This window comes from Mchenga conophoros, linkage group LG13 (assembly GCF_057382185.1).
Source record: "Mchenga conophoros isolate Kocher_MC1m ecotype Shallow Benthic linkage group LG13, M_conophoros_male_GT1.1, whole genome shotgun sequence".
Classification (NCBI taxonomy): domain Eukaryota; kingdom Metazoa; phylum Chordata; class Actinopteri; order Cichliformes; family Cichlidae; genus Mchenga; species Mchenga conophoros.
The window spans coordinates 9,578,226-9,600,761 of NC_140538.1; the positions used below are offsets into that span (position 1 = coordinate 9,578,226).

Genomic DNA, 22,536 nt, shown 5'->3' on the forward strand with positions numbered 1-22,536 from the left:
TGCAAACATGAAAGAATCTGCAGTAATTGTGATAAACTGTTTTATCTCTAAGTAGATGAATTGTATCATCTTGTTTGACTGATGGGCTGAATTCTGTTTTTTTACTGATTAAATGCCTGACTGGTGAATTGCCGATGATTGGCTGACTTCCTGCCTTTCTGAATCTGTTTTTGTGAAAGTTTGGCTTTTCGTCCTTTGGCATCTTTGTCACACTTTGCCTGCTGTTACATCCCGCTAGCAATTACTGTGGGTGTGTGCGGGAAAATGCATGCACTGTACACGGTACCTTCGTGTGTTTGCACGTGCTGTTTGAATTACTTGTTAGGAGCCTGCAGAGTTGCAGTGACAGCAGGAAAATGATTTGTGGCAGCAGGTTTTCTATTCTCAGATGAAGGATGAGGTTATTTGAGGTAAGAGTTCAAATGAGGAAACTATTAGAGAATTACCAATGTGTGTCTGGGTGTGCATGTGCGTGTTTCCTTTCTGTAATCCTGAGGTATACAGTAAGCTTGAAAATGAAACGTTTTTTGGGAAACTGGTTTTGGCTTCATGTCAGTCTCTCGGCCCGCAGTTTGTCAGCTAAAGGAATACATCTGCTTCTGATTGCAGTGCAATTCAAACCTCTTATACTGACTGTGAAATACAACCAATCGTCCAGAGTAACAGATCAACCCTATACACAGTGTTTCTGATTTAAGATGTTTATTGGTTTATCCCTGGATTTACAGTAATGTTAAAACAGCAAAAGAAAGTAGTTAAAACATGTTAATGTGTGATATTGTAAAGCACTGTTTGCTGTTCTTTATCATAAGCAAAGCTAAAAACGTTCTGCTCTCATACTCAAAGCATGGACATGACACTGAGATCTTCTCATCAAACTGCCAGCAAGAAAGCAAACAAGTCTGTTTGCCAAAACGGCAGACTATTTCTTTGAAATCTATGAAGTAAAGAAACTTCCAGCATGCATGTTATCAAATAAAGTATTATTAGTCCAGTTCTAATTATAGCTTAGATGCAGTTAATTTGATAACAATGAGAGGTGGTTTTAGATAGTCTGCATACAGGCTCCTCTCAGGTACACCACATCCTCCTGTTATGTTGTCATTCATAGTTTCTCAGCTTTCATTTGCAGCCAAGCATGACTATAGATCAGCACATACTGTGATTTGGAAGGTCATTCAGAAGTGGCATTTTTGGCCTTTTTGATCAGGATATGAAATTAATCCAAATCCTTAATTTGGAATAAATTCACATGCTGTGAATCCAAGCAGTTCCTATTGAGCTTCCCTGTTTTTCATTGCACTGGTTTTGATAAACCACATAACCCATGTTCTTCAGTGTACCAAAAACAGCTAATATATTATAATAGTATCTAGACATCAATGGACCATTAAATAAAACGTTATAATGAAAAAAGCTTTCAGTAAGATTGCTTTGCGTCATGAGACCCATACATCTGCCAACAGGAGCCCTTCCCTTACTCTGCAAGCTGAAGACCATCATGACAGTCAAATCATTACAGTGGTTGGTGAGGTGACGAAAGAGCGCAGAAACGCTGCCAACTAAAGCAAAAAAAACAAAACAAAAACCCACAAACCTTGTGTCTGTGTTCCAACGCTGCTTTGAGGAGAGACAAGTCTCTAATGTGCAACATGATAAACATTGCTGCAAACAAATTAACAATAATAATAATAATCTCACTGTTTCCATAACAAGAAGGTATAATAACATCTCTGAAGGCCTAGAGAAAATAAGTTGCCGAAGGAAAATTGCAACTCTTTATTGCTTTTACAAAAGTTCTTATTCGGGTTGAAATCCAGTGTAATATTCTACTATAAACAAAGGCAAAGCTCTAATGGTAATGTGTGATGTGAGACGCCAATTTTTGATGCCAAATGAAAGGGGAGGCTGAATTAATGGGTATTAACTTCACTCAAGACAAGAGTCTTGATATATAGTAATGGCAGACGTTCAGGTTGCGGAGATGAAACTAAATTGCCAAAAAAATCAACATGTGGAGAATTTACTCTTCACTTTGCTGCCAAATACAACAGTCCCCTGATGACATTCAGGGAAACTGAGCCTTAGAGAAATCAGTCTTACTGTATTGACTCTCTGCCGGTGATCGGCTACTTCCTACACTGGTGTAGCTGAATTGTTGATTTAAAGTTAAAAAGTTCATAAAGTGATGATTACTGGAGGAAAAATCCACAAAGGAAGAAAAAGTATCACATGTCCTGTCAGAATAAGATGTTTTTCCAGATGTGCAATTTTTTTTCCCCTCTGTCATGGTGAATTTGATTTAAACCACTGACAGATAATAAAACTTAGTCTTCAGTCCCACCAGCTCTGTGAAGCTATTCACAAGGGTACTTGAACCCAAATGCTAGCACCACAATGCTAACAGGATAATATTTAACAGATATAATGTTAACACCTTCCAAGCGATTGTCTCCAGATTGCCGTTACCATTTGAGAGCATTTCTGTCAGGAGATGTTAGTAAAGTGGGATTGTTATTTCCATCTACAGCAATTTATATTTGGCACCACTGCTATGTTCTGTGGCCTTCCCACCCTTCTATACCCACACAGGGAAAGCCTCAAGTGGGGAGAGCATTAGCTGGGATGTAAGTGGCAAATGGATCAGTTCTTTTATAGCACTTTTCTACAGTACCTAAGGGGTCAAAGCACTTGATATAACTTGTCTCATTCGCATAAGCACCTTTTTCTATACACGTGCTTCCTATCTAAGAAACATTCACAAAGGATGCATTGGATGGAGAGCAACTTGGGTGTTCCAACAATCCAGGCTCTTAATATCTTGTCGGATATTTGGCACACAAACTAGAGCAACCAGGGATTAAACTAGCAACCTTCCGATTAGCAGATTACCTGCTGAGCTACAGCCACCCCAACTACAGAAACTATATGCATAGATATCTTAAATGGCACACCAACCTGTATGAGATTAGCTCTAGGAATGTTATCAGCTGGTACCCGTGATTTGCCTGCCAGAACTAACCCTACGGTTGACAAGCTATACCCCATTACCTTCACCTGCCATAACTGTTTCAGTGTAAAAAATCAGGGTCATGTCTTCTTCAAATAAGCATTCTGCTAGCTCTTTGGTCATCTAACTTGCTTCTTTGTTTAGTCAGATGTGGAATTAGAAGCACATTGTGATTCATTTCAGGGTTAACTAGTGTTCCCCTCACCTGTTTCCTCCTCTGGCATTAGAGGCTTCTGTGGCTTTTGGCTCACTTTTCAAATTAAACCACACAGCTTTTATATCCCTGTTGCATCTGTAAAGATCCTGTTTTTCAGAGTACAGTGTGGCCTGGGGCAGGCAGCATTATTTTGTGCCAGCGGATATCTGGATGATGTTGCACAGTCTGTCCATCCGGGCTAAATCTGAAAGGCTTAATGCCACAACGTGAGGGAAAAGAAAAAAAGATTCTTCCTACCCTTGTAAATTCCTTAGCTGCTCTTTAAATTATTCATGTATGGCAGTTTAAGCAAACATTTTGTACGGAACTCATTAAAACTCACACCTGAAAGCTGCATTTCAACCAAAACCATCCACTGTTAGCTACTCCGGGTAGTTGTGGCTGTAATTTCCAGCTGTTAATTATATAAGAGAGGATTCAGTTACTCAGGTGTTTTATTCTTAAAATAGGTTTAAAGTGGGTGAAGAAAATACATTCAGTAACTTGCACAACATTGTGTCTGAGTGAAGTAGCTAAAGTCTCTGTTGTTGTTGTCTAAAATGGCTTTCTGTGTACACAAGTTACTACATAATTTTCATTGTGGGGATCCCCTTCCACAGTAACAGGAACCTTGTTGTTTCTGGAGAGAGGTTTTTTTTTGAGCATCCACCCTGAGGATGTGTTCCTGTTCTACTGACCAGGGAGATTATTACTGAAAAGTTACTCTTCCTGCTGCTGAAGAAATGGACTGAGGCCAAGACACTGAGCGATCAGCTGCAGGGTTACTGTACAGAAAAGAAAACACCTGTTTCAGTCAACAGCCTGCCAAGTGTATCTAGATGACTGAGGCAAGGAGTTACAAATAGACACAGCTGAGGGGCACAGTGTGAAACAAGGCAGGTGATTTCTGTTATAACATGCAGACAAGAGGACTGGGCACCCAAAATCCAACCAGACTCAGCTTTCAGCTTGTTTGCTTCAACTTTTATTTTTTAATGATTTGAAAAAGAAAATTTGAGCAAATTCAGCTTGACATTGTGATAATGCTTGAATGTGTCACTGGAGCTACAGCAAGTATGGGGATCAATAAAGTATCCATTATTATTATTATTATTATTATTATTATTATTATTATTATTATTATTATTATTAAAATAAGTATTGAACACATCACCAGTTTCCTAAGGAAATGTATTTCTAAAAGGTGTCATAATTACCATGTAACAGCATTAACCTGAGGCTACAGCCCTACACACCAGCACAAATCTCTATCCAAATGAAGACACGTGTGAGCTTACGTGTGGCTGATTTCACCACAAATGATGGCTCACTTTATCACGGTGCTGTGCAGGGGTCCGCATTTACTCAGCTTTAACATCACCCTGGGCTCTTGGCTAGCTTAGCGTTAGCATGCCGTCTGTACAGGTGCCTGCAAAGAGCCAAACTTATGTTAAAAGTATAATGCAGTTGTTTCTGTCCTGGAGCGGTTTCCACTTTACCATCACACTCTCATCCTTGTGCAATAAAAAAAAAAAGAAAAAGTAATGTCTATATCTATGCTGCAGACTGCAACACTATTTTCCTACTACACACAAACTAAAATCAGCTAAATGTAACGAGACTGCAAGAACCGATAAGCGGGATCAATAGGCAGGCAAAATAACGATTCCAAGGAATTGGACTACTGTGAGCCATTTCCTGGGAATCCCTGATAACAACTGAGAGTTTCCCTGGCAGTGTGTTTGGGACGATCTTCCTTCTAAAAAGGTCCACCCTCATTTCAACATCATCATCATCATCATCATCATCCTGGTAGATTGCTGCAGATTTTTTTAATCACAATATCCTGGTACATTTTTCCATTCCACCTTCCTTCAATTACGTGCCAGTGCCGTATGCTGAAAAACAGCCCCACACCATGGTGCTCCCACCTCTAAACTTCAGTTATGTGAAATTGTTTTGGGGTTGATATCCAGTGCCCTATTTTCTCCAAACGTGGTGTGTATTACGGCATCCAAAGAGTTTAATGTTGGTTTCATCTGACCAGACTACATTCTCCCAGTATTTCACAGGCTTGTCTTAATGTTGTTCAGCAAACTTTAAACATGCTTCAACATGCTTATTCTTCAGCAATAGAGTCTCGCGTGGTGTACGAGCACACAGGCCATGGCGGCTGAATGCATTACTTATTGTTTTGTCTTTGAAACAATTGTACCTGCTGATTTCAGATCTTCCTGTAGCTCCCCACATATGTTCCTTAGCTCTTAAATAACACTTCTGATAACTCTTTTCATTCTTCTTGCTGGGAGCACCTGGTTGTGGTCGTCACAGTGAAATTATGTTCTTTCCAACTCCACATTATGGCCCCAACACTGCTCACTGGACCCTTCAGTAGTTTAGAAATTCTTTTGTAACCAGCACCATCAAGGCTACAACGGTCTGCTCAGTAACTTTATCAATCACAAGCGATTTCTTGTGTAACACCTGGGAATGAGACCTTTTTATAGGCCAATCAGTTGGGACTGAAGCAGCTGATTTTAATTTGCAAAAATTGGCAGGATTGCTTTCTAATTACTAATAGATTTCAGCTGGTGTCATGACTTTGCATGCTTTGTTACGCCTCCCTTTCTTCATGTGTTCAACAGCACATTTAGAAATACATAGAAAATTGGTGACATGTTCAGTACTTAATTTACTCGCTGTATTGACAATTCTCTTTTTAGCAGAGTTGACTGAACAGTTTATAAAGCAATTAACTAATTAGGAGTACAGTAGCACACCCTCATTCACAAAAAAGTTGAGAAACTCTATGAAATGTAACAGTAACAGAAGACAAATATATCTAATTTCATTAGTATTTATTTATTTATTTTATTATTTTAACAGTTTGCATAATATGTGTTTGTTAAAACATCTTCTGTGCTCAGATTATATCAAACCAATCATCTTCAGTTGTGCTTGGCATTTCGGCACTTGCTGTATCAGGCATTTCCTAAGCTTAACCTTAGAGGTTTTCCTGTTTCACATCTTTGTATCTTGCTTGGTTTTCCACCACTGTATGGAAGTGCAACATTAAATTACCATTTTAATACATTCTTGTACTGAACCATTTCATTGTCACTGTAGAATACATACAGCATTAATGTTTGACATCTGCTGTGGGCTTTTCTCAAATGGTAACATGAAGTTTATCAGGCAGCATTGGGCAGTAGATGGGGCTTTTGAAGTGCTGCTAATATCGGCTGCAGCAAACTTTCAGGTTAGCTACTGTTAATTAAAAGTGTGCTGGAGTGAAAGGACTGTGACAGCTTTTGTTACAGTACCACATTCCTTGTTCTGGGAATGTGTATGTATGCTCTCATGTAAAGGTAGTTAATATTCTCAGAGTGTGATCAACTGTATAAATTCTGCTGTCATGCAACATATAAAACAAGATTTTAAAAAAGTCAGAACTTGAAAGATCAGAAGCTTTCATACGAACCCAAAATATAAGAAGACATATACATATATGGGGTGACCGTGGCTCAGGGGGTTGGGAAGTGTATCTGTAACCGGAAGGTCGCCGGTTCGATCCCCGGGCTCTCTGTCCTGGTCGTTGTGTCCTTGGGCAAGACACTTTACCCTACCGCCTACTGGTGTTGGCCGGAGGGGCCGATGGCGCGATATGGCAGCCTCGCCTCTGTCAGTCTGCCCAAGGGCAGCTGTGGCTACAACTGTAGCTGCCTCCACCAGTGTGTGAATGTGAGAGTGAATGAATAGTGGTATTGTAAAGCGCTTTGGGTGCCTTGAAAAGCGCTATATAAATCCAATCCATTATTATTATTATTATTATATAAACACGTACATTCAAAAATGCACTCACACCGGGAGATGGAGAGAGTAAAAAGAGAGTTGTGGCAGGATGTTGAGAACTATACTTACATGCTTCCTGTAGACGTAAACATACAGTAGGTGTCTGCCCCTTTGATTTAAAACGTCAAGTGATCACAGGGTGTTTACATGAGCTTTAGATCTACATCACTGCACACTCAGAACATTTTGCGATATGGCAACACACTATGCAAATGCTAATGCAAATTCTTCATGTAGATATAATTTTTTTTTTACTGTACATGTTGTTAAATAAAACAGTTTAACCGTTTTATTAAGTTTAGGCATATAAAACTGCATACAATAAATACTTTCTTGGTAATTACTTGCACAAGGATTAGCATCAAGCACCCTCACCCTAAAATACTTACCTTTTTGTCTTGATTAGACAATGATTAGTCTATAGTTCCACATCAAGAAGCTCTCAAGTGAATATTTAAGACATGTCAAACAGAGTTGTTGTTGTCAAATAACTCAGTAAGAAGCAAAGTTAAGTAACACCAGACTTGTTAACCAACTCATGGAGCATTGGGTTGATTTTATATAAGCCCACATATATACAACAAGATATTCTAGTAAGAACAAGGAGTTAGCTTTTGTTTCAATAACTGGGTTTTTGTTACATTTTAATGCAGTCACATGTGTATTCTATGAAGCATAACTGTCATTAACTAAAATATCTCTTCTTCTCTCTGTTCTTTCTGTTCCAGAGGGCACCTAGACCGGTTGTTCTCCTGCCGAACATAGTGCCTCATATCCACCAGGAGCCTGTCACCCTTATCTGTGTAGGCCTACTGCTGATACTGATTGGGCGATGGATTTGGATACAAGGCAATACAAACACCCAGGACACCCAGGTTTAAAATGAGAGTGGTAGACCTAGAAACCCGGCAGATGTAGCATTTTTTTACTAACTGTTTTTGGATCTACGTTTTTTGGGGGGGGAACTCATTTTTAGCCTCTACTCTCTGCTTTTCCATTTGCAAAAAAGACTGCTTTTGTCTCCTGGAACTCTAATCCTTTTTTGTGTTTGCACCAATGTTTTTCCGTCATGGCCTCAAAGATTTTGTGATGCTACCAAAGAGGCAAGATTTTGCAATTCTTTGTGGGCAGGGGCAGTCGCAATACCTTAATATGCCTCTGCAAAATGACGCCTATGGAAATTCAAATGTGCCTTGAACAGTTTCTCGTTTACTTCGCTAGCTTTCCATACATTTTTTTTTTTGTACAAAGATTATGTTCTCCCCAGGTCAAAATATCTGTCAAAATGGATGACTTTGGTTTGGAATTGCACCTGCATCACATTCATTGCCATCATGCAGCAGACTCATGACCTCTGTAGGAATCAGCCGGACCAGACTTGCATCAGTATCCAACATGTTTTTAAAAATACTTGTGGCAGATTGACAGCACACCAGCATTTTAGAACTCAAATGAATTGGGTATTATGTTTTTCTTGAATCTATAATCTGGATTATTATCCCTTAAAAGGTACTTTTAAGTTACTGATATATAGCAGGAGACATCTGTATGAATCTTCATTTGTTTTCTAAACATATATAGCATAGAAATTTGTTGTCTTCTAAAACTGCAAAATTGATGTTTTATCACTGTGTTTCATGACTACTTTAACAACAATTGGTACATAATACACAGCACAACCTGATAATGAACTGAGCCCACCCAAGTAGATTTTACCATCTGCATCTTTTAGACTTTATCAAAAAACCCTTAATCATAACACAAGATGATATTGAACCAACTTCCTGCAGTAGTAGATACAAGTCTTCCAATCTCCACTAGAGAACTCAAAAATGGGTTATACCACCAAATACTATCTGTGTACATGGCTTCCTACAAGATGACATCAAAATGCAATAACAGTTTTCTTCTTTGGTCATTTTGTATTCAGCATTAAAGCAAAGAAAAAGAGTGTGTTAATAACCAAAATCTGAATGTGAGTGTTCCATTTTTGTTTAATAACAAAATTGGAGGAATTGTTACTAAGTTGAAATCCAGTTAGCAGAGTGGTGTTGATGAACAAAGTGAACAACAAAACTATTAAATAGTGTCATTTCACAGTGTCTTGTTTATGCATTATGCAACCTTTAAATTTAAACTAATCAACCATTACTGTCTTCCACCTTCTTCGTTAAGCATCTGGTTTTACCATTAGCAGGCAGAGTGCAATGGTTTCTTGACAAGGTCACGATATCCGTATATTAGCACAGTGATTCAGACCTGGCCAAGTCTCCATACGCTTGCCAGGTCATTAAATAGTTAGTTTGAGTTTTGGACAAACACCAAACATTGAATAGTGCAAGTCAAAGACTCTTAAATAACTAAGTGATTAGCGAACAGCGGAAATAGAGGCTTCAGATTAAAAACATGTATTTGTATCTTTGAACTCTTGATGCCAATGAAAACCTTTGTTGTGTTATAATGTAAGAATTCATGATCCTTAAAAAAATAGATATTGGGTTATGTTACGAAAAAATAAATGTTACCACTTAATCCTGATTAAATCTGAAGTAAATACAAACAACTGAGTACACTTGTCTGTGTTTACAAATATCAGAATTTACTCCCATTTGAATGTTGAGGGTAAATATAAATCAGTCCATTTTCTTGACTTTGAACATTGTTTGCTATCTGAATATAATGTGGTGTCAATGGATTATGCAAAAATACATTTAACCGAAGCACTTTATAATACCAAAAGTGCATGCTTCTACTAGGAAAGTTGAAGGAATCAACTGTGCACTACAGTTTATTGGAGGTGCGAAACCAAATCAACCAATACTTCTTATGTTCTGATTCATGAAAATTAGAGAAAAAGACACAAAGATAGAATTCCCGCTCTGTTTAACTGGCTTTTTTGAGAATAATCACAACATCCCTACCTCCTTTAAAGCATGGTGCACAGCCAACTCCTTGAACTTTTCTGACAAACTTTACCAAGCAAGCAGACTGACTAGGTTTGGTTGGAGTAGTAAGCATTAAACACTGTATTTCAAAGGTCCAATGTGAACACTGACCAATTATATTTGTGTACAACTCGTGTTTTCCATGTTGGTTTGAATGGTACAAGTTGAATATTCCCAAATTCATTGACATAATATACGTTAACTTGATCGGTACCAATAATAATAAAATGACATTGCCTAGTGTGCATGTTTGTTTAAGCATGGCACAAACAAAAATAGGGAAGTATCTTTTATGCCCCTGTGAGCAACCTTGGAGATGTACTGTGCTATTATGTGTGATACATGTGTTTGATTTAAAACTTCAGAATTAACGTAGTTCAATCACTGTTGACGACTCCCTGTGAGGTTAGCCCAAAAGTTTGTTGTAACACAGCAATAATCAAATGTACGTTTGCACAGTTGTGTCAACACCACTGAAAATCACTGATACATTAATGTGCTGGTATTTATCACTGCTACATAAGAATTTCAGCTACTCTGTCAGCTGTGTAATCTTACATTTTAATAGCTATTCATCAGCTATAAGTAATCATTTTCAAGCTTTCTCCTATGATATGATGAGATGGTTTAGGACTGGTCACTAATTGAAGGTTTTGCAGGCGTTATCTAAAGATATTTAGCATTACTTGTAGTGGATAAAGTCATTAGAATAATCTGTACTTGTATTGTTAAAAATCCACTTCTGACAGCAGTGTCATATAGATTATATTTGTCATATAAACATCACCGTACACATCTGGCTTATTGGTACAAGATTAAAATAAAAAATTGCAACAAAGAGACATTAATGGCCATAAAAAATACATTAAAAGATACAAAGAGATGTAACATAACCACAGAAAACCACAAAGAGCTCTTACCAATGTATTGTTTATTTCCGAGAACCACATTTGTCCACTTATGTTAGCAAAACTGCCACAGCGCAACCTAAACAGAAAACGCAAAAGCTGTTTTACACTACTTTCTGTTTCTGGTTGTATTTCCTCTTTGTTCTATCTTTTCCTGTTGGAGTAATGTATTGCATACCATGTAACCTTTCTGATTTGTCTCTGTTTGGAATTGAACACGTTCCAGGTGTGTGTTCATGTGCACCAAACCTAAGTGCTTTTGCTTTTGTCTCTGCTGTGACACTGAGATCGCTGTAACTGCGTGTTGATTTTTGATATTGTGCCATGTGAAACCTACAACCTCATTTTGAAGTACTGTATTACAGCTGGAGTGTGAGAGAAGAGCATGGCAGGGAGGAAACTGAAAGATGAATTAACGGCTTATGAAACTGATATGGAAACCTGGCAATGTGCAGATTCTCCGCCTATCATTTGTAGGTGTTAGAGCACAGAAACACTTGTATTACATTCAGGGTTTTACTGACTCGCTTTAACCCTGCTCAGGCTGCGTTCGCATATTGTGCTGTGCTCTTTGGGGCTTTAAGATAACAGCTATTATCTACATACAGTTATGTGAAAAAGCAAGTTGCAAGTTGTTAGCTTTTTTGGCATATCTTCAGTGCCGACTGATAAAGGTGGTCGACATGACAAGAATTTTTCAATCATGAATTTGACAAAAGCATGAACAGATGTAATGATGTGTGGAGAAAGAGAGTCACCGTTGGTCTTGGTCCCCTTCGGCAGAAATCATTTTTAGCAGGTGTTTTGTATAATTGTTATAACTGTCCTTGCTAAATGTCTAAAGTTGCAAAAGTTTTTAAGGGTTTTACTGATATTGCTGCACTTTTCTAATCCCCCCCATAACTTTTAAATGGGATCATATTTGGGTTGTTTTATATGACCTTTCATGGTTAATCAAATCCATAACCCTCAACATGTTCTTTTTGAGGCATTCCTTAGTAGACTGGCATAATTTATGGCACGTTTGGGCTGCTGAAAGGTAAACATATTTGCAGCTGAATCAAAGACTAGACGGGCAGGCTAGACAATAACCTAGGTGGGAAATCAACAGCAAAATTATTATCCACTATACTCCAGAATTGAAATTGCATAGGCTGAGAAGTTAAAATCTCCCCTGTTTCTGTTTGTTGTCTTGAGTTTTGTTTTGTTTGGGAATAGCAAAGGCTTTTTTATGAATGAATAAATACAGTTGAGGTCCAGTGATACATACATGTTGATGCCAACAATTATAGGCGATACCTTCAGAGTTTGTGATTACAACTTTTAGATTTATGAAAACTTCAGTTTGCATCAGTCTGCCTTTGTTTGGAATTTAAGGTGGTTCTAAACCCTGGTTGAAATGTTCTGGTTTTTGAAGGTGTGACGAACACCTTTTCCACTCAAATTATTTACATGGAAAAATTACATAGTACATTTATCCATAGGCATTTTATGAAATGTTTAACAGATATGCCAAAAGAAGCCAGACTATTAAGACTATTCTCATGACAGGAAAATAAGATAAAAATAAAAAAATCAGTGGAATTGTTAAAAAGATAAAACACACAGTATAGTGGACCCAGAGACATAGCGGTTTATTTTGCTTTTGCTGAAAGTGCTGTACAGAAATGCATCTCTTGGATGGAGGTTGTTTGTGCAAGAACTGAGACAAACAATTCCAAATGACCCAGTAAAATTGTAGCAAATTTGTCTTTTGTTAATATTGTAACTGTACACTGAACATGTAATTATTGCTTCAATTTAAAATAAAGCTTTTTACATTCAATTTAATCAAAAAATCAGAGCAGTGTGATTATTTGTCAATACAAACCATCTTTTTATTCTAATTTGCATATGTTTGGTTATAGAAAGTTGTTTATTTGAATAAAATTTAGTTGTTAATATGAACAACTGTGAATGTGTAACCAATGTAAAGGTCAGACTTTGTTTGAGGCAGTCATGTGTACATTTTCTTTTTTAAAAGAAAACAGAATCCCCCTATTTTTCCCCAGTAGCCCATTTGCAGCTGAATTTTATGCATAAAGACTATGACTTTGAGAGATACTTGTTTGCCATACTCAGCTGAAGGCTTTTATATCACATCCACACACATCCAATATGCTCACTTTATTTGGAAGTATTAGTGAAACATCTAAGTGAAGCATATAAAATCTCTTTATGTACATCTTTCAGAAAAGAAATTATAGAAGTAAAATATATTTTACTAGCAAATATATTTTATTTTTATGAGATCTGTATTTGATCAAACATCAGTTTGTTTATTGGCATAAAATCTCAAAAAAAAAAAAAAGAAATAAAGTTGTTTCCCTTTCCTTTTGTGTTTGTGTGCGTGCGTGTGTTCGTGTGCTCATCTGCAGTACACGGAAAGTACGGTGCCTTCCAGAACTTGGCAAAAGCACATGCTCAGATAATTATATGTCTTCCACATTCAGACTCACATACACAACTCATTAACACACGCACACTTGGTCACACACACAAATGGTTTCTACACGCCTGCAGGCACACACACACACAGACACCAACACAAACACATTCATACACATGTGTGAGTCAGAACTGTAGTCCAGCCGGGGTGGATTCCTCCATCTGTAGAGAAAGAGAGAAGTAACAGTTTTAACTCTTAGTGGTTTGAAGGTAAGAGAACAAAAGGTGTCTAAAATGACTTTCATATAGCAGGTTTGTGTTGCTCAAAGTTCAACTAAAATGAAAATGTATGACTGTTTTCTGACACAGCATACAGATCTGCTTTGTAAACATAATTCAGTATTATATGGTGTGCACTCTTTAGAAGTTCAACATGCACTTCAGTTGCACTAATGTCCTATGTACAGGTCAATGAATTGTCGTATATTTAGTGTTTAGTCTGTTTCGTAATCAGTACTACAGACTTTTGTTCTTTTGAGAAATTATTTTCCCTCAATGTTTTACATAGACCAGGAGTCCCCAATCCCAGCCCCACGAGGGCCGGTGTCCCTGCACGTTTTAGATGGGTCAACACACCTGAATCATGTGATTAGTTCATTACCAGGCCTCTGGAGAACTTAAAGATGGTTATTTATCCATTTAAATCAGCTGTGATGGATCAAGGACACACTTAAAACCTGCAGGGACACTGGCCCTCGTGGACTGGGATTGGGGAACCCTGACATAGACCCTTAAAGCCTAATCCACAACCATGACACATGTTGATTCTATTGCATCTACTATTCCCTTGCGTAAGAACACCACTGCCCTTTTCAGGATCAGGACAGGTAAGATAAGATAAGATAAGATAAGATAAAACTTTATTAATCCCTTGGGTGGGTTCCTCTGGGAAATTCGGTTTCCAAAAGCACAGCACCGACAGAAGTTACAGAGTCAGACTTAACTTATCAACAAAGTCTTGATTGTATTTTTTGTTTCTAAAAGAAGAGAATGAATTAGCTCTTCGGAGTGTAATGTGGTAAAGGAATGCTTCACTTTTTGTAACGCTGGTTTCAGTAGTTTTAACAAGGAAGTAGCATTTTGTGTATTGCACCTGACCTGATAAAAGTGCTATCACTTACCTTCAGTATGAAGGTACAGTGTCTGAAGATAATTATTTAGACTGCGCCAACAGTGATTCAGGACAGTCACTTTAATGGTTCAAGTAGCAACTGGTTTGTGGGAAAACAAGTGTGCTCTTGTTTTTAAAATTTGGATTATGCACCACTAAAGTCCAAGTATCAACTGCCATGATTCATTATCTCTTTATGCCTCATCTCAGTTTTATAAGGCAGGTCAAGGACTTCATCGTTACATGACGTATTCTTAAAAATGTTTGTGTAATCAAAGACCATACTGCAATTTTGGCGCTTTTGCAGTCATTCAACCAACAGTTTGTTGACATTTCTTAAGTATTTAGGGCCAATTGTCAGAAATTCCTGCTAATAAGAAGCAGTTTTAACAATAAAAATTTAACACTAAATTTGAAAAAGTATTTTGATTATGATTTTTGGCAACAGTGGCACTCATGCTGGGCACACTATGATTATATAGGAAGTACTTATAAAAATGGTTTGTGGTTTGACTCCTTCAGACTACACTACCTACTGTGTAAAACACAGCAGGAACCAGGTGTGCGCATAGTTTCCTCACTGCTGCTTTTCACACATACAACTAGTGTAACAGAGTTCTTTCTGTATTAGGGCCAAGAGGAGACATATTCAGGATGCTGTGGTCAGAGACCTCCAGTCTATTCTCTTCCTGTATTGAGTGCTGTTTGTGTGAAAAGTGAACCACAGGAAAAAAAAAAGTCCTGCATTTAAGGGGCAAGTATATAAGTGTTATCGACAAAGAGCATACATAAAAGTATTCACATCTAATTGATGTAAAACTTTGGCTAGCCTATAATAAGTTTTTATATTAAGTATAGAGTACAAGTGCAAAACAATGTATACACTCAAGTAGAACAAAAATGGAAACTACTTGCAGTTGTCAGTATATAAAAACAGATGTTCCTGTAAATCATAACTTAAAAAGAAAAAGTGAACTTGTTAAGTCTGGTGAATTTCTGCTGAATTTGACACTCAGGTTTTCACAACAGCACCTGCATGTGTAAATAATGTACACATATGACTCCAGCAGCACTTTTAGTGAACTTCATGTCTCTGAGCAAAATCTAGATCTTGAAATGTATTTGAACAAGGACATGTAAACATGTTGTTTAGTGCTTTTTTAGCAAACTAATAAAATGCTGGAATTTCTTCATTCACCAAAACAAACCTAAACTCTTGGTTGGGATGGTTTTTTTTTTAAATTTGTCTTCTATTTGGCAAAAGTTGAATCTGATAAGTTCAAAAAAATAACCTTAATATTTGAATAGAAAGTAATCTTTTAAAAACATAAAATAAAGTATCTCATTATGTGGCCTTTACTGAGCAAAATGAAGTAGAGGGTGCAGAAAAGCCACAATGCAATGTCCCTATATAAGTATCAAGGGTCTCATGGTGCAACATGTCAGTTAAAACAGCCACACCACTAATAATGGAAATTTTAAGTCTTCATTTGAACTGGTAGACAGAAATAAGCTATAGTATGTCTGTGATTCTGTACATAAGTTAATGTTCTTATGGAAATGTGGGCATGGAGAGGGACTTGCTTTGCCTATAGTCTCTATTTCAGGAGCTGTGATTTTTGGCACTTTCACACAGGCTTTTATTTTTTGTTTGTTTAGCCATAAAAGTTGCTGCTTTATTATAATATAGATTTAAATTACACCCACTAGTAGAGTATCCTGCTGACCCTTGGCTACTATTTTATGCATCATCCCACCCCTCCACATACTATACAGATCTTTCAGAAACTGTATTATGTTCAAATATATGATAACTTTTTCTTTTTGTTTCACCACATTGTACTCACAAATTGCAAAGTACATCTGGAAAACCTTTTTAAGCATAAGTACTTAATAAGAAAAAAACAACAAAAACAAAATAAGAAAAGCATTTTCTGGTGTTTCTCTATTCATTTATTGTGTGTTGTCACACACACAGACACACACAGACACCATACATGGATGGTTAAAACATTACATACAAGAAAGCTTTCTGTAAAAGGCGATATGTCACAATAACAAATTTCCCCACAAAGACTCTGACTTCCGTGTGCCTCACAATGCACAGTACAGCTATAGGGACAAACAGATTAGCCATCTTTTCATAACAGAACTCATAATCAGTATCTCCTAGTGGATATTCTCTTTTTACATAAGATAGCTGTACACAAAGCTTGTGGGTTCAGTCAGGATTAGTCAGTGGCAGCTAACCCTCTAAATGAGTGAGGATCACAGAGATATCAGAACACATCTGTTTCCTAGTTTTGACTGCTGACGCACACAACCATGTGCATGTAGGAAGAGTAAAATGCAAAAACCGATTCATGCTTGTGGCAGAATTTAACTTCATGAAAATCTGCCTGATTCTGACTGATGATACTGCTGATGAAAGTGGAATAAGTATTAAAGTACTTGTTGTTGTAATGTAATGTCACTAATATATTACACACACACACACACACACACACACACACACACACACACACACACACACCACACACACACATATAGCTTCAGGGGCAAATACTTTGCATGCAAAACCTTTAAAGGATATGGCCAGCTTTCCTCTAAATACAACAAACCTTTGGCTATAAAGAGATTCTTCTTAGTCTTTACTGTTGGGTTTTCTAGCACGACAATAACTTCTATTTTTTTTTTCACTTCCATCATCAAAATGTTATCAGGCTTTGATTCTTTTTTTACACCTTTGAATTTTGAGAAAATGCTAGCTTTATAGGTATTTACAGCAAACCACTCATTTGTACTTGCAGCACACCTCAAACTAGAGAGACATGCGATGCAACACGTCGAGTTGAGATAAAAACAAAATGCAGCATTTTTAAAATTTCAGACCCAGCTACAAATAGTCATGAACCAAATATTGATGAGTGAAAAATACTTCTTATGTGTTAAATTTGAATTCAGTGCCAGCAGCACAAAAAATACTGCGTACATATAATTATACTTACACATACTTTATATATTAGTCTAATAAACAATATAGGCATGAAAAGAGCATGACAAGCATGGTAAAACTGAAGATGAGCATGGGTGATTGTAAGTTAGGTCTTCAATTTTAACGATGTCTCCTGTAATCTTCTGTTACTTGAGGTCAAAACAGAGCAGAAAACATGATGAAGAGGTTTGTTTATGTGTGGTAGTCTCAGTTTGTCATAAACTGCTGAGTCCTCAAAGCAGAAGTGGGTACAACAGTGCTCTTGGGAAAAGGAAACACAATGGCCTTGCTAGTCCCAGCTTCAGACAGCTGCAGAGAAACTACGTACGTAATGCTTAGAGCATTATACATCTAATGTCTTATCTTAATGTTCAGTACTTAAAAGAGATAAGCAACAATGACACAATATGTGCTCAGCTTTGACTCTGGAATGCTTTTGATACATTTTATGATAAAACAATGTAAATATGCTGTGTAAAAATATTTCCACAGACAATGCCGAGAATGTATGCACGTTTACTAGACTATTTAATAGATATACCTGGATATTTATTCTCATAACAACGTTAATTTTAGTTAGCATTAGACTGCGATGCTGCTGCTTAATGCAATAATCTTCATTTTTTTGTGATGCATCTACACACTTTAGTAACTGCAGTTGAAAAAAATAAAGTAAATGACTCAGTCCTGCTTGCAATACACGATGTCAGTGAGCAAGATTTCCAACAACCTGAACTCTAGCCAGCTGATGAATGCAGTAACATTAAACATTAATTTTTATGTTCGGTCTGGTTTTGCTTTCCATCATCTCTGGAAGGAAATATCTAGTTATCTATCTGCTAAAGCTTCTGCTGTTCAGTGGTTAAGTATTCCTTGTTGCTTGGCAGCATTAGCATAAAGGTTTCATCAAAGCCTTTTCTGTCTGAAGGAGAACAGTAAAGCTGCTGTTCTCCAACAGAGCTAGGGAAGAGAACTGCAGATGTGAGTTTGGTTAAGCCCTATTCACACAGGCCTAGAGAGCAGTCGGTGACCTCCTGGCAACTATTGGTCACAAGAGAAAAATGTGTATTCCCCGACAACAACCACCTATCAAATCAATATTTTCATTTTAGTTTTTCAATAATTGCTGGAAGTGGTAAGGGATTAGGGTTCCTGGGAAGTCACTAGGCCTATATGACTGCTGTTTTGTTTAGCAAATTCCAATGAATATTCCTATGGTGCCTACTAGCATAGCATGTTTTGTTTTGTGTGCTTGAAATAATTTATTTTAAACTTAAGTTTATCTTTGCCTGAATGGTTTTGAAGAATCGCAGCAAAATATATGATGAGTGCAATTGCCATATGGGAAAAAGAAATATAAGAAGAATACACTGCTACACTGGTTAGTCATATCTAGCATCAGGACAGAAATTCAGAGAGAACAAAAGGAAGATTTTTTTTCATCTCTGTAAGGGTGAGTGAGGGCAAGTCCACTTTAAGGAAGTTGTTCTCTTGGGCCCCAATATACACACGGTATCAGTGGAAATACCCCACAGTGTGTACAACATTCAAGAGAAGAATGTGGCTAAAAACAGTGAGTTGTAGGGAAGCTGTTGTTTCCTGTTATATTCTATTCATGGCATGTTTCCTTGTGCAGAGTTTTACTTTTTAACATCATATTCATGTTTCCTCATTAAAATGTAGAGTGCTTCCTATTATACAAGCTCTCCCTTTGATGACTGCAGAAAAAAAAGACTTTGCTCTTCAGAAGGATGTGGCTTTCTAAGAGAATCTCTTGCTGTCTCAGTGTATGTCTACGCACATACAGCATATGAGCTGTTTTAGTCATGTATCAAAGCATCTTTACATGTGAGCAGCGCAGTGTCAGGCACACTGTTGCAGCTATTTGGCTCAGTGTTACATCAGCTTCACTCAGGCAGATATGCCACTCTAGAATAGTCCAAGCCAGCATGTACCACCAGATTCACTGAGGCAAATCAAGCTAGCCACTCCAGAGTCAAACTCACAAATCCAAGCTAAAGAGGGGACAAACCACAAGTGAACCCAAGTGAAGGAAATAAAACCAACTTAAACAACCCACAGCAAAGAAGAACAGTGACATGTAAGAGGGCAAACAGAAACATGCAGTTGGTACGCATGAGTGATAATGCTGGGTAATGAGACTAATTACAAGAGTCTGACATACTCCAGCCCAGGACAAAACATGTCAGAGTAAATCAAACCAAAAGCAGCCCCGGCGAGTCCACAAACAGGATCCAGATCAAAACACCCAAATCAAACAAAGGCTACACAACCTGGACACAAAAAACCCCATGGAAATACAGGCAGACCAAATAGATCATATCAGTTACCAAATCAACTAGCCTGCAGCTAGCTAGCCAATCAGCCAAAACACTGTAATGGTTTAGATTTTCTGCTGTGCTTTGTTTCCTGTTTTTATTTTGTAACAACTCCCTTGAGTTTCTTATTGTTTACCCTTCTGCTGTGCCCGTTGTGCATTCTTGGGACTAGTAAAAACAGTACAAAGCTTAAAGTAGATTAAGTGAGGATATTCGTACTATTCTGGCAGACATGGAAATTGAGAGTTAGCCTGCTTCAGACCAGACAAACAATCATTTTTTGTTCTCAGGCCTGCATTATAAAGCAGGCTTTCACCGTATCCAGGTTGCTTCAGAGTTAACTGAGTGCTTTTTGTTGGTTCACTTTATATTGGGGTAAGTCGCCAGAGTAACTTCTGTTGCAAACCCAACCTGCTCAGGCGATTAGATTCCAGATTTAAATCCATTCCTACTATCCAGTTCTATGGAAAAGAGCATTGCCACTCCTGGAAGATTCCTCAGACTTCTGTGCATGAATAGCTGGATCCTACAAGGTTTTTCAATAGTATCTAAAGTCTTTGTGTTTCCCTGATAAGTATGACAATTTTATTACTTGACTTTTTTCCTGTTGGCAACAAACAATTTAACAACAATTTTACTGTTCAGAAAATGTTGACCTTGTATCAAAGTTGTGCAGAGCCCATGATTGTATTCTTTTCCAAAAAAAGTCAAAAATGTAACTAAAATCACATTTTTAGAAAAAAAAAAAATCACAAATCAGATTAACCCACATTTTTTCCACAATAAAGCATAGAAAGAATTCCTACTATTTAATGGCAAAGATTAGCTCATCTTCAATTGTCCTGGCAGCAATACACCTCAAAAAAGTTGGGAAGGAGGCAACAAAAGGTTGGAAAAGTAACAGCTAGACAAATCTTTGCTCTACCAATTTGTTTAACTCACAGCAGGTCAGCAGCATGACAGAGCAACTTAGACTGGCAAAGGTTCTCAGAAGTAAACTACAAATTGCAGTTGCAGTGTAACAATTACAGACTAATGTTTCTCAGTGAAAAGCTGAATTTGAATATCTCATCATCTGCAGCACATAATATCATCAAAAGAGCCCTTGAGCTCGGAAAAATCTCTGTGCACAAGGGATGAGACCAAAATTCAGTAATGCATATCCATTATCTTCGGGCCCTCGGGCGCCACTGCATTAAGACTAGGCGTGATTCTGTCATGGATTCAGTACATGGGTTTAGGAACACTTCCAGAAATGAGTGTCTGTGAACACAGTTTGTGTCCACAAATATAGGTTAAAGCTCCGTCATGCAAAGAAAGGGCTATATGTTGACATGATCCAGAAACTGTGCAGTCTTCTCAGCAGCATAATACAGCAAAATGGATAACTGGTCAGATTAATCAAATTTGAAATTCTTTTTGGAAAGCATAGACATCATCATCAAACTTAAGAGGAGAGGGTCAATCCAGCTTATTATCAGGCCTCAGTTTAAGAACCTTCATATATGATGGTATGGGGTACATTACTACCTGTGCAACTGGCAGCAACTGGCAGCTTGTACAAGCAGTTGTTCAAGCAACTTAAAGAAGTCCAGACGCTTTTCATTCCAAGCACCTTAGACTACGATGACCTGGATCACTGAGAATCTTCACAGACATGACAACAAATACTTAATAAAACAAATATCTGGCCTACAAAGTGAATTGATTTTCAGTATTTAGATCATGGCCTGCTGGGAGCTCAACAACAGAAAGATTAATGGTTTCCACTGTTGCTTCCTATCAAGCAGGTTCTGGGTTTGATTCCATGCACGGTCTTTCAGTGTAGAGTTCACGGTTCTTCCTGCTTAGGTTAATGATGTGCAGCAGGAAATCTCTTCAGGACTTCTGCAGCACTCAAACTTTAAAAAAAAAACCCCAAATACATGAAAATACATAAATATATAAATACAAATCAAAATAAATAAAGAGTCAAGCATAATTCATAGATGTATGGTAAATTCAATAGAATAAAGCAAATATAAGGCTTCCAAATGAAAAGAGATGTACAGATGTACAAATATGACCAACATTTTATTAATCCATTTTGGACTAATAAATAGCATGCCTCTAGTCATAACCTCTCCCCCTATTTCCCCCATTTTCCCTTTCCTTTTGTCACTTGTTTTCTTTTTGTTTCATGTGTGAGTCACGGGAGAGCCACGCCCTTCTCCGTCTGAGTGCCTGTCAGCACAAACACCTGTGGCTTATCGCCTCATTACCAGCAGAATATCCATTCCTGCTCGCCATTCTCATATTCTCAACTTTCATATGGTTGTGTTAATTACTGTGGTAGAGACACTTAGTCCTTTGTGCTTTGTTTTGCTACATTTGCATGCAGTGTTTTCACCTGTATGGATCCTTTTCTGCTGTGCTTAGATTGGTAACCTTTACCCCTCCAAACATACCACTTGTCATTGTGGCCACGGAGCTCAATCTTTGCCTTTACTAACCATAAATTTTTCTCCAGAAGACATTTGAATTGTCCTGCAGCTGTACATTTCAGTTGAACTTAAAGGTGAAGCGAATAAGTAATATACCACTTTGTACAGAAAAAGAAGAAAATTAAAAAGTGAATAAAAAAAGACCATGGCAGAGACAATTTCATGCTGTTCTATATATAACAACCATGATTACTGCAGCTTGTTTGTATT

At 37.6% G+C, this 22,536-nt stretch overlaps 1 protein-coding gene across 1 annotated transcript in view; it reads left to right on the top strand.

Annotated features, from left to right (window-relative positions):
- Positions 1 to 12,743, top strand: part of LOC146560826 (uncharacterized) — a 31,103-nt gene extending 18,360 nt beyond the window's left edge. The window contains exon 4 of the mRNA XM_085296315.1: positions 7,787 to 12,743. Coding sequence (XP_085152441.1) covers positions 7,787 to 7,939 — 153 coding nt within the window. The 3' untranslated portion in view covers positions 7,940 to 12,743. The remainder of the gene's footprint in view (positions 1 to 7,786) is intronic.
- Positions 12,744 to 22,536: the final 9,793 nt, after the last annotated feature.